General features: G+C 23.9%; 1 protein-coding gene across 1 annotated transcript; it reads right to left on the minus strand.

Moving 5' to 3' along the window:
• Positions 1–5,061: 5,061 nt before the first annotated feature.
• LOC105618003 (cytochrome P450 4C1-like) lies at positions 5,062–12,245 on the minus strand. Its single transcript, XM_012199541.1, has 12 exons — positions 12,089–12,245; positions 10,576–10,676; positions 10,078–10,171; positions 9,577–9,765; positions 8,856–8,919; positions 8,610–8,745; positions 8,466–8,532; positions 8,267–8,361; positions 8,119–8,187; positions 7,422–7,599; positions 6,930–7,109; positions 5,062–5,234 (listed from the first exon to the last, which is right to left on the minus strand). The coding sequence occupies exons 1-12, from the start codon at positions 12,243–12,245 to the stop codon at positions 5,062–5,064; spliced, it is 1,503 nt and encodes a 500-aa protein (XP_012054931.1).
• Positions 12,246–13,026: the final 781 nt, after the last annotated feature.

The following is a 13,026-nucleotide window of genomic DNA, read 5'->3' on the forward strand; positions in this document are numbered from 1 at the left end:
ATATATATATATATATACATATATATATTATTTTAAATATATTTTAATGGATTTTTAATGTATATATACACACTTATTTTAAAGCGAACTATAGATAGATTAATTTTGGAAATAGTTTGCCTGATGATCAATTATAGATATCGGATTTATTCTTCAGACTTATATATAATTTCATTTTTACATAATTCTGAATAAGTATATGTGTTGAAATTTTTTCTCAAAAATAGTATTAGTATATTATGATTTAAGAGAAATTAAAATATAAATCAAGTAAACAATATTTATTCTATTTTAGAACAAGAACAAACAGAATATTTCTTGTATCTATTACACTACAAATATATTTCTGGTATAGTTTACAAGGATGAATCCAAACGAATCCGGTATCTGAATACGAGGATTAGCATACGAATAATTAAATATTCGTATTTTCATATTTACATTAATTAATACGCATTCCTAAGTTCGTAAACCATTTATAGTATCATACTTACATGACGGCGATATGCTTTAAATATATAAAATTTATACGTATGTGTTCATACGCATACGCGCACATATAGCACCACACACGATTCATATATTTCATTATTAAGGGAAAAATATGACACTCATATATTAGTATCTTGTGTTCTGCAATGTAACGGTACGCACAGTAAATATTCTATATTTATAGTCCTAAGTTTTATACTTTAACATTTTTTTATATTATTATTTTACTTTGATGTAGTGTTTAAGTACACGAATGATGAATGAAGATTACTATATGATAGAAAATTTTAATACGATCCTTTGTTAAGTTTGTTTTGATTTTCATTAAACGTTTCTGAGTTGTGATTAGATAAGAATTATATACTTCATTGATTACGTATATATCTGTACACATCTTGTATACATCTAAATTATTTTTTGTTGTTTATTCTTAAATGTTTGCTAATAATAATGATAATACAGAAAAGCATTATAAATTTACAAATAAAATTTACAGATAATTTTGTACACTAGTCAACTTTTCTCTGTCGGATTGTTTAATTACAATTTTCTGTCTTCCTACATAATCTACAGTCATCGTAATGATTATTCAATACAAACATTTATGAGTAAATTGTAAAAATAATTTGAGATGCGTGAATGATTAAATACGTGAATTGTACGCATAGGCGTAATAATATAATTTAATAATGAAATCTCATTAATTACATATCTCTTGGCGCACATTTCTAGACGGATCTAAGTGCATTCTTCTGTATTATTTGATAAGAAGATTGCGTATTCTATAATATGTATATAGCAAACGAAAATTCTACGATTGGATTATATTGTACATATTCGTACAAATCTTTTATCATTGGATAACCTGATAGATGAAAGCTTGAATTGCAAGCCTGATAAGAGAAGATTTTTATATTAAAGTAATTAATATTGTTGAATTTCCTTATCGCATTCCGAAATTATATGTCCTCATTGTAATGAGATTGATAAAAAATGTAAAAACATATGTTTCTTATGAGAACATGTGAGCTTTCCAAGAAAGCGTACAGTTTAATAAGCACACGTGATTTTTATGCTTGTTAAATGTTTTCACCGATATCGTACGCTTCGCAATATTTGTAAATCGTAAGATGAAATTAAACGGAAAAAATCCGGAATTTTTTCTGCGGCTGCGTTAGTTCGAGAGGCCTTGATTTAAAATATATCAGAATAACTACAAGGAAAGTAGTTTGTTTAACTTGGAATTATTATGATACTCGCCTGTATTTTTTTCACTAAGTTTTTGCTATAGATGTTTTTTTTATTTATGTGTGCTCGTGATAACTGTATACTATTTAAAAGGTGAAATATACATTTGATGTATAAAATAAAGTCTTTTCCTCTCTTAGGAAAACTTCCTTGAAATAAAAATTTTATTTGAAAAGATTGTTACATACCTTTAATATTAAATATTAATAAGTATTATACAATAAGGTATGTAAAATAATAAAAACATTTATATAAAAAACAAAATTTGTGTATTAAATATGAAGTTTAATTAATTGATATATTGAATATATTCTATTGAAGAATTTTTATTATAAGGAATTAACACAATTAAAAATAAAATCTTAGAAAAATAATTTTAAGGTGGAACTTGAGGATTACGAAAATTTTAAATTATCTAAAAAAATAAGGAAAATAAAGAGAATACAATAATAATATAATAATAATAATAATAATAAAAGATTATCATAAAAAAAATATATAAGAAACTGAAATGATATATAACTGAAATAAATATGCGTTAAAATAAAATTTTATTTTGAGAAAAACCTAAAATATTTAATATTAATTTCTTAAAAAGTTTCTTACAGAGCTTTCTTACGATAGCCGCATTGTGTTCTTACATACGGTGTTTGGGGTTTCAAGTAACAACTGTTTGAGACAAAGAATTATACTATATTGAGACCAAGAATTATACACAACGCAAAATTGTGTAAACGAAGGTGTTTAAAACGTCGTCTCATTATCTTATAAATTATTTTTATCGTCTTTCATTATATCATTACAATGAATCCATTTTTGTACAGGATCATATCCAGTTAGTTCGCTATCGATGAGCCAGAAAAGAAAGTTAGAGACAATTAAAGGTACGACATTATTGTTTAACTCTTATTTATTGTATCAATGACTTTGACAGTATTGCTCAAATTATTTTAATTATTATGGTTAAATTCCTATTTGCTGCAATTTTTACAAACTTGCAATTATTTCATTGCACTTGCAATTATTATCTATAGAAATTGTATGTTTTTTTTTTTTTGAAAAAAACGAAAAAGTCATATAATATGTGCATAGACGCCAGTATATATTATAACATATTGTACATTCGTGCTATAAAAAACAAAAAATCGATTAAAATAAATACTTTTAAATTAAGATCGGAGACATTTAACTTATAATTAATTAAACTTAAATATTAAATTTATAATTAAATTTTTGTAATAAAATGAAAGTTTACATTATTTATTCATTTTTTATTTAAAAGTAATTAATTTTTACATTTGTATGTCTTATTTCAGAATGCAACGATAAATTTTCAAACCCTTTCTTTTTTAAATTTCTATTTTATTTTTTCTGAACTTATTTTTTGAACTTATTTTCTGAACTTATCAATTATTGCTTGTCATATTATTCATATTATTACTTGTCATACCGCTAGAAATAACTTTAATAACAATAATAACAGTATTTTGCAACATTTTACTAACAGAAGTAAAATCTATTCTAAACAATTCAATATACATGCAAACGTTAATAAATTATATTACTTTATTTATTTTAAAATCAGCTGATAATCTCGATTAAATCTTGAAGACTGTAGAGACGTCGACAAAATTTACAATCAAATTTAAATCCGGCCCAGGTAATAAGCTACGTCATTTTGTCATTTTGACGTCAGCTTGCTACTAGGGGAAGAGATTAATAAAATTTGAGATTGATATAATTCAAGAGAAATGATAATTCATGCTAAATGATTTCTTTCTATGATTCGAGGATTTTCCTTTTTTTCACGTAGTTATATGATCGCAGATATGGACTTCCTGAAAACAATAGGAAATTACGAAATGAAAAGAAAAGTAAGATCACAAATTTCAGTAACACACTCTCAACAATATAATCAATCACAAGAAGCAATGCTTGTCACAATCGCGAACAAAACCATATAACCGTAGAACGATAGAATCGAATTCGGATCCGGAAATTTCGAGTCAATCGACTTCGATATAATTACTCTGTGCCCCACGATTCATACTGTTAATTTTCCAAGACAAGATTTGACAAATACTCGTATTCATAGTCAGGCCTTATATTTAAGGTTTCTTTAAATTTATCTTTAGATACTCTACGAATTATTTCATTGGCTGCTGAACATCTAAAGATAAATTTAAGAAATTTAAGTACAAAGTCTGAATATGGACAAAAGACTGACGCTGCGAAATATCCTTCGCTACGACTAAGCTGCCCGGATATAATAGCTGCTCTATTATTTACAGACGTCCGACGTATATGAAACTTTAGATAACTACATAAGTATTGTGTACATAAGACAGATTGTGGAACTCTAGAATTTTAGGCGCATTAAGAAAAGCGAAGGATGCTTCTATTTTTGTCTACGTGAAGTTCGTTTTTTCCTACATGAATGATTTTTTGATTTATAAATCTGCAAAAATATTCCACCATTAGCGGTTCCGTTAATGGTGGAATATTTTTACGTAACGTTTACGTAATTCACTGAAAGTGATAATTATTTGTGTGATTTTAGAAACAAATGGTACAGTACGAGCCGTTCCGGAAAAGACAAAAGGATGACGGAGGTGATGGAGAAGAGGACAACATCCTCGATAAAGACGATGATTATGCTTTCCAACAAGCGATACAAATGATACAATAGATCATTACATCCTTGTTGTTTGCCAATATTAGCAAAGATGACATGATCATTGTGTCACATCGTGTCACTTGTTGGAAGATATGCTATGTTATCATCAATGAATGGGAGGAAGAGGAAAAATTTTATGCGACTAAAAAAACCTTACAAGTCGATTGATCGAATAGTTTTTGAGTAATTTTGCACGCCAATTTTGGAAAAGTGGTTTTGAGAAAAACGCGTTTAAAGTTTTCGGTATTGAAAAGTAGTGCTTTTTGGCAACTTATTACTAATCTGCTATTTCAGGCTCATAAGTACAGCAATCTTCTACTTCCTCATAAAACTTGTTTTGTCACATTAGTTGCAATTTATACGAAAAAAATTATTACATAAATGGTAGTAAATAAATTGTAGTATTTATTATAAATATATAAAATAAAAAGTAATGAATAATTAAAAAGCATTAATCTAAAGAAGAAATAGGATAAATTACAATAAATCTTCAAAGATTTTGTTTGAATATTTTATTTCTTTGCAATTATATACATTAGACAGTAAAAAATAAGATAAGAAATTAAGTTACATTAATATTAACCGTTGCCGGTAATACATACAAAAATTTTCTGCACAAGTTTTCTTTTATCTAATAGTTTACTTTATTGAAGATCTCGTTTTTTAATCCTGATTTTTAAAGGTTCAATAGTAGATAATGTTATGTCCGTTTTTAATTTTATATTACGTATCTGAATGCTTTTATCTACTTTGAAAACGAATGTTCGTATTAAAGTAGCTAGAATAACTTTTATAGAAATCATTGCGTACTTTGTACCTGCAAGTTATGTGCAATGTTGAAAAAATTATTTTCAAAAAATAATTTGTTATTGTTACTGATTACTTATTGTAAAAGTAAACATTATTTTTATTCAAAAAATATTGAATTGTTACAATTTCGATTACTTTCTTACTACAATAAATTAATCTTTTTTTTAATGTAATAGCACTTAAAATTGTCTAATCGATTAATTCAACATGAAATATAGGGGAGATCGGGGCACCATGAATCATAAAAAATTCAAACTCTTAAAAGAATTCTAAAACATTAAATATAAAAATTTTGTATCATTTTTTAAAAATAATTAATGTATATTTTAAAATTTAATAAGTATATTTAGTAAATATTTATTAATTTAAAAAAAAATAAAAATATATTTTTTTTTTAAATGACCCATGGTGTCTTATATCCGGGGTACCTTAAGTCACACACAAAATAATAGGATTATGCAAGAAATAACGGTGATGAAAAGTTGAAAAGTATTTTCAATTAATTTATACTTAGCATAGTCACTAATACAATAAAATATAATTACAATTAATAATTATTAAATAATACAATAAAAAATTATAAAACAAATGAGAAATAACCATTAATATAAGATAAAAAATTTATTACGATAAAATAAAATTAATTGCTTAGAAATATAAACTGCCATTTTACATATACTTTCTGTATTGTCTCGTTTCATCACAATATTTAATATAATATTTAATGTAAATATTTAATGTATGACCCATAGTACTCCAATTATACATTTAATAGAAAACGATAAAAAATAAACGTTAAATTATTACTTGTAACGTAGTAAGATAAGAAAAAATGCGCAAAAACTTGCACCTTATATTTTCGTACATTTGTCTTATTCTACTACAAAAACAATATTAAAACATTTTGCGGTTAAAAAGTTACTATTGCGTCACAAAAATCATTAATGATCGATGCTTTTTGATACAATGGAATTTAATCATTGCCATCTAGATAAAAAGTATGGGCAACGAAGTAATATTCGTATTGTACCAATAGTATTAATTTAAACATTCTAGATATGTTAAACAAATGATGGTGGTACCCTGTGACCTATGATGTCCTGATTTCCCCTATAGTAATTATCATTAATCGTAACTAGTCAAACATACTCTCTTCTTTAAAATTTGCTTGCATTGTTTCATGTACACGTAATATATGTACACTAAAAAAATATAGTCAATTTTAATAAATATTTAGTGGAATACTGCCAACTAAATATTTATTAAATATAAAGATATATTTATTTGATATAATGTTAATTTGATTTAATAATTTTTTTTTTATTGAACAAATATTTACTTACTGTAAGTAAATGTTTAGTTGTATTGAACTAAATATTTATTAAAATTAATTATATTTTTTTCTCGGTGTACGTGTACAATGATAAAAGTAACGATTATATTTGTCATCATCACAAAAAAATTAATTGTGTTATCACCATATTATATATATATATATATATATATATATATATATTATTAAATAAAAAAACTATATTATTAAAACTATATTATTAAACTATACTATATTATTAATAAAAAAATATTACGTCGTTACTAATTCATTATTAATTGTAACGATAATAATGTTACAATAACGCGTTATTGCGCAACTCTGATTATAGATAAATTAATTTCACAATATAATTATATTTATGCCTACCTATACAATTCTTTGGTCCATCACTAAAAGGAATATGATAATGTAAAGGACTATCCTTTATTCTTTCTGGCAAAAACCTATCTGGATCAAATTTCAGTGGATTTGGCCAGTATTGTTCTTGTCGGTTCATCAACATAAGTACTATTATAATACTAGTATTTTTTGGTAAAATAAAATTTCCTAAAGCATATTTAAACATTAGTATAAAATAGAAATGTATTAATAATAAGTAATACAATTTGCTTTACATTTTATTGAATATTAGCTTATTTATTAGTCTTATATTGATTTAGAATATCTCCAGATTATTTAAGATGATCTTAAATAAAAGACTATTAGCTAATAAAATATCAATAATCAATAATTAATTATTCACACTTATGGATGTTTTTATTATATTACATTTCAGAATTTATTCTTTATTACATATAATAAAATTTTGTTGTATTAAAAATTGTTGCTAATATTCAATTGTTACAAAAATAAACACACCTATTTTTACGTCTTCAGTTAATCGTCGACCAATTATAGGTATAGTAGGAAAAAGTCTCATCGTTTCCTCGATAACTTGGTCCAAATAATGCATATGTTGTAAATCGTCATATTTAACTGGTGCAGATATTAGTGTTTCCGTACCATATATTGTCATCAATTCTTTATATACTTTTTCCTTTATAAAATTAAATGAAAATATCACTTTATATTGATATAATATCATATGTTATATTTCATATATTGTAATTTATTATAAGTAAATTTATAAATTGATATTTTGAAAATAATCGAAGCGTTGATAATGATATTGATTAACGTATACATTTGCATAAATTTATTATAATTATTATTTTATCCGAAATAGAATATATTGCACTCGCGCGCACATTCATTATATACTTAAAGCATTTAGAATAATAAGTTTTACGGCGGCTCCATTGTAAATTTAAATATTTTTTAAAACATTTATATACAAATAAAATTTAATTTATATTTACAATAAATCTGTACATCAACATATAATAATTTAATCAAAGCAATATTAGAAATCATCTTACAAGTGATGTAAGTTAAAAGATGATATGTTATTATTATTATTATTATTATTAATATCTTTTGAAATTTAAAATTATATATTTATAACGCTTTGTTTAACTTATGTAGTAAATATAATGATCTTATAGTAAATACATACTTGTATTTCTGGAAAATTTGCTAACATGAAGATAACAAAATCTATTGTAATAGTAATTTTATCACTGGTCTGGGTAAAAAAATAGAATTAAATGTTCTATTAGAATATTATCTATTTAAGAATATGTTTGTATATTCAATTAGCATACCAGTATAATCATTGTAATTACGTTATCACATATCATTTCTTGTGTGAAGTTTTTTTTATGAGATGCTTCCATTAGAATGTTGAAAAACGTTTTATCTATATTAAATAAAGAAAAAGATTATGAAAACAGTTATCTTCTCAATCTTATGTTAATAAATATTCTATATAATTTCTATGTTAAAAAATTAATGATTTATTACTTGTATTATTAGTTTTCATCTCAGTTTTATGCAGTTTATTTAATTCATGCAGTTGTTGCTGTATTATCTGTATAAAAAGTTGTGATGAAAAGTAAGTAAAATATTATAAAGACTAATAATAAAAAATTTATTCAATTTATATACTTCATTAATAAGAGAATGCATCAACTTTGAAGTCTGATGTTGTTCCCGTCCCAAAGTAGTAAAATTAAATATAATTTTGTCAAACCAAGACTCATTCCATACAGAATACAACCTATATCTCAAAATTTCTTTCAATCTGAAACAAGTTTCTTTTAAAATTCTATATTAAAAAAAAAAATATATATATATATATATATAGACAAAATATTTTATCAATCGTGGTTATTAAATGAAAAAAACACATACCTCACAACTGTTTTGAAATATTGATCTTTTTTATTTAATTCCATTTTGGTGCCCATTATAGTGCCTTTAAACATGAAAAGAAAGCTTGTTGTTTGAAATATTAATTTATAAAAAGAATTTATAAATTGGCACCAAGTAGGTGAAAGTATATAATTGAGAAAATAATAAAAAATTGTTGCTTGCATAAATTAGTTTATCCTATTATTTAACTAATTGTTTGTTTTAATACATAACTAACATAACATTATAATTTTGACTGATGACTTGATTGAGATTGGATTGATGACTACATCATATACTGATATAAGTTTCTTATAACATTTTATAAATCTCATTAAAATATCTAAAATAGTAACAAACTTATAGTAAATAAAATAATCATTAATCCATAAAGATATCCATTAATGAACTTCATACAGGTGATGATTACAAATAATTCAATAAGTTTTTGATTTTGTTTTTGTAAAATTTGCATATTCTTGCATAAGTATTCTTTAAAACATTTTTTTAAGTTGCTGATAATTATAGTTATATAATTAATGAAATAAATTAATAGTTATCATTAATTTATCATAAAATTTCCAACTTTTCAAATTTTTATGATGCTAATTATTCGTTTAAAATTAAATTTAGATGAAACGGGAGTGAGAACAAATATGAATGACTTGCTTTTCATGGGTCTTTACAACATGTAGAAATAAAACAAATTGCATGTTCTTACTACATGCAATGTCCAAAGCACACGTTGCTATATGTTCAAGAAAGATAATCTCGTTTCCATTTATTCCAACTTTTTCTAATTTGTTCGTCAACATTAAAGATTCTTCAACAAATGTATTAAAAAATCTTTGCAACATATTCAGACTAAAGCTTGGAGCTATTTTTTTTCGATTTTGATTCCACATAGATTCTAAAACAAGAAGTATATTTTTCTATTATAATATATAGTAAAAAGTAAAATGATTAACTAATCGTATTAAAAAAATTTTAATAAGAAAAGCTGCTTCAAAAGATTTCCATTATTATTAAAATGCAAATATTAAAATATTATAAAGTAAAAGCATAAAAGTACAAATAAAAAGATTGTCTATAATATAACATAAAACTCGTGATATATAAATGATTATAAAATAGTTATAGCATGTTTCCACTTCTTTACGTAGTTTTCTTCTTTAGTAGTTTTATCCCAAGTTTTAGTAGTTTTATCCCAAATATACTTTACCAGAAGCTGTTAATAATTTTGTGCCAAATATTTCTTCTGCAAATTTATAGAATATTATATTTTTGTCTGAGCAATGTCGGCTTTTTAGGACAGTCTGTAAAGTCATATATGTATTATTAACATTTTTGTTATATATACTGAGTGTCCCGAAATTCGAGAACAATATTATTACGGCGTGAAATTTCGTGAAAAATTAATCGAAAGTCCTCTACCATTTTCGCAATTTTCTAATTAGAAAATGCAGTACTGAAAAGTTAATAAAAAATTCTGAAAAAATTCTTAGAGCTTTATGAGAAAAAAATAAACAATTTTTGTTTTTTGCTGTTTTTACTTAGTAAAAAATTATTGAAAACAGCAATTTAATAATTAATAAATCTGTCAACTATTGTGGAAATTGCAAAATGGTAGAGGACTTTTCAACTTAATGTATATGTTGTTTGCGTACATTTGTTAATTAAATAATTAATACATGTATTAAGAAAATAAAAATTCATTTACCTTTACTTGATTTGGTTCGTATATTATAACAAATGACCTTTTCAATAATTGGAATGGGGATGAAAAATACTTTCCAAGTATACATAAAATATTTAGTAACTCTAAAAATTAATTATATCTTTTTATATTTTTTTATATCTTTTTATATCTTCGAAATATATTTTTATAATGTTATTTGTCTGTATATATTATTATTGAAAATAAAATTATGACCAGCATTCTTAGTATTCTTATATTTAAGACTATTTGGAGTATTCACCTAGTTAGCTAAAGTAGTCCAATGAAAACAAATTTTTCATTAAATTTAATGCAAATTCTGTTTTTATTAATGTTAATAAATTGATGACAGATATACCTACAATCTGCTAACACAACATGAGATCGAATTACCGGCAAAATTGTGCAAAGTTACTGACAATCTGATAACAAATTGAAAAAAAGAATTGATTAACACCAAAACTGATCAAAGCTTTTTTTCGATTTTTAATGCTATTTAATTATGTATGTAGGTTTGCTTAAAAAACACGAGCTTAACAAATGACTTTGTTATCAATTCTAATAGAATTTGACGCTTGGCAACAATTAGTTATTAATTTGTTCAGTTGGGAATCGTTTCACGCAGTTATAAAAAAATGAATATTCTACAAAACGAAAATGTATCTCATGTTTTTTTTAAATAAAATATTTATATTTTGATGTATTCTTTTATGGTGTATAGAAGCTACGAGTTATCTCTGTGTCTATATCTATTCTTGGAATGCCAACGTTTTGTGAACGTTGCAGTCCACTTTATCGAGAAGCAATTTGATATCTAACCTAGAGTGTATAATATGATACATGCAATAATATGTACAGCCCTAATATGAAATATTTCTTAAGTTATTTAGTCTTCGATTTCCTTTTATTTCAATACTTTCATAAATAAAAACAATAGAAATAATTTATTGCTATTATTACATCTAATGGCGAATTCGATTGGATGCACACTATAAAGTTGTTGTACACAAATTGTACATAAAAATGTTTAATATAAATATAAAAATGGATTAAACCAAAAAATTCTCAATACATTTTATTGTGCTGTTAAGTAAAATCTGTATTTATAATTAAAATATTTGCATTTTATACTTACAAATTAAATTAGTTTATAACGGTTTTAATATGGACTGGTGCGCATTAGAGTGCATCTAACAACAAATTTGCTATAACATTTCACTTACATTCTGACATTGTTTTGAGTATTATTTATTATGTGTTTAACTGTATTAAATTTTTGCAAATAGTAAAAGGTATTCATGAGAAAATAATCAATAGGAATAGTCTAATAAAATAATCGAGAATTCAATAAACTAAAATTTATTGATATAGAATTCAACTCCATTTTTAATTATTATATTAAACTAAAAATATTTTATCACAAACTTCAATGTCTTGAAAATTTTTTTTCTTTCTTATGCTAATTTAAAAAAGTTACTTTTTAATAAGTTAAACATATTATTATGTATGTTCTTACCGTCAGGATTTCCATAAAGATACTTTGTCATATATTTTTTCGGACCTGGCAGAATGTCTTCATTTCTAATTTCGTATGTTAGACAACGATAATTCCGAATGTAGTATCTTATAGCAACATATGCCAAAGTTATTAATACAACACTTAGAAATATCATAGTACTCGAGCAGTAATAATAAAATAAAAACACTACTAAGACAATACTACATTAATGTCACTATCCAAATACAGTTTTCACCGACTCATTGACGCTTTTATCATGCCATCCCCACTTAAACATTTAACACTTATTGTTAGTCTACTCAATAATGCATTTGCGTTTGTTTAAAAATGAATACTTAGATTTAAAAAATTAAAAGATAAAAAGAAATTTTTAAAAAGAGTATCTATAGAAATTACCATTTTCAATCTTTTAATTTTTATATTCATATATTTTTCTTTAAAATTATTGAAAATTCGACACCTACATGATTACGAAAATCATTCGGTGTATATTGAATCATTACTTATTATTTCTTCAAATAATAGTAACTATAAAAAATTCATATTGCAGTTATAGAAATTGCGCAAGTTGTATTTAGATATATCTCATAATTATATCTAATAATTTATATGTAATAATTATAGCTCTATTGCATTAATTAACAGTTAAATTTCATTATCATAATTTTGTGATAATTTTTTTAAATTACAAACAAAATTTGTAATTTATTAAAATAATATAATTTTTTTCCGAATGCAACTTTGTTGATATAAAGTAGTAATAATAATTTACTTAAATATTTTTTTAATAACGTATAGCATACAATGTGCAATGACATATTGCGCGAGATGTACTAGTTTAATAAAATGCAAGAAATATTACATTTGGTATGATACATATTTTTTATTATAGAGTATATATATATATATATATATATATATACATATATATATAT

This window comes from Atta cephalotes, assembly GCF_000143395.1.
Source record: "Atta cephalotes unplaced genomic scaffold scaffold00015, whole genome shotgun sequence".
Taxonomy (NCBI): domain Eukaryota; kingdom Metazoa; phylum Arthropoda; class Insecta; order Hymenoptera; family Formicidae; genus Atta; species Atta cephalotes.

Coding starts and splice junctions, on each gene's coding strand:
- LOC105618003 (XM_012199541.1), bottom strand. CDS start 12,245: ATGATATTTCTAAGTGTTGTATTAATAACTTTGGCATATGTTGCTATA. Junction 8,533..8,609: donor TGCATTCTCTTATTAATGAA/GTATATAAATTG, acceptor CTTTTTATACAG/ATAATACAGCAACAACTGCA. Junction 8,362..8,465: donor GATGAAAACTAATAATACAA/GTAATAAATCAT, acceptor TATTTAATATAG/ATAAAACGTTTTTCAACATT.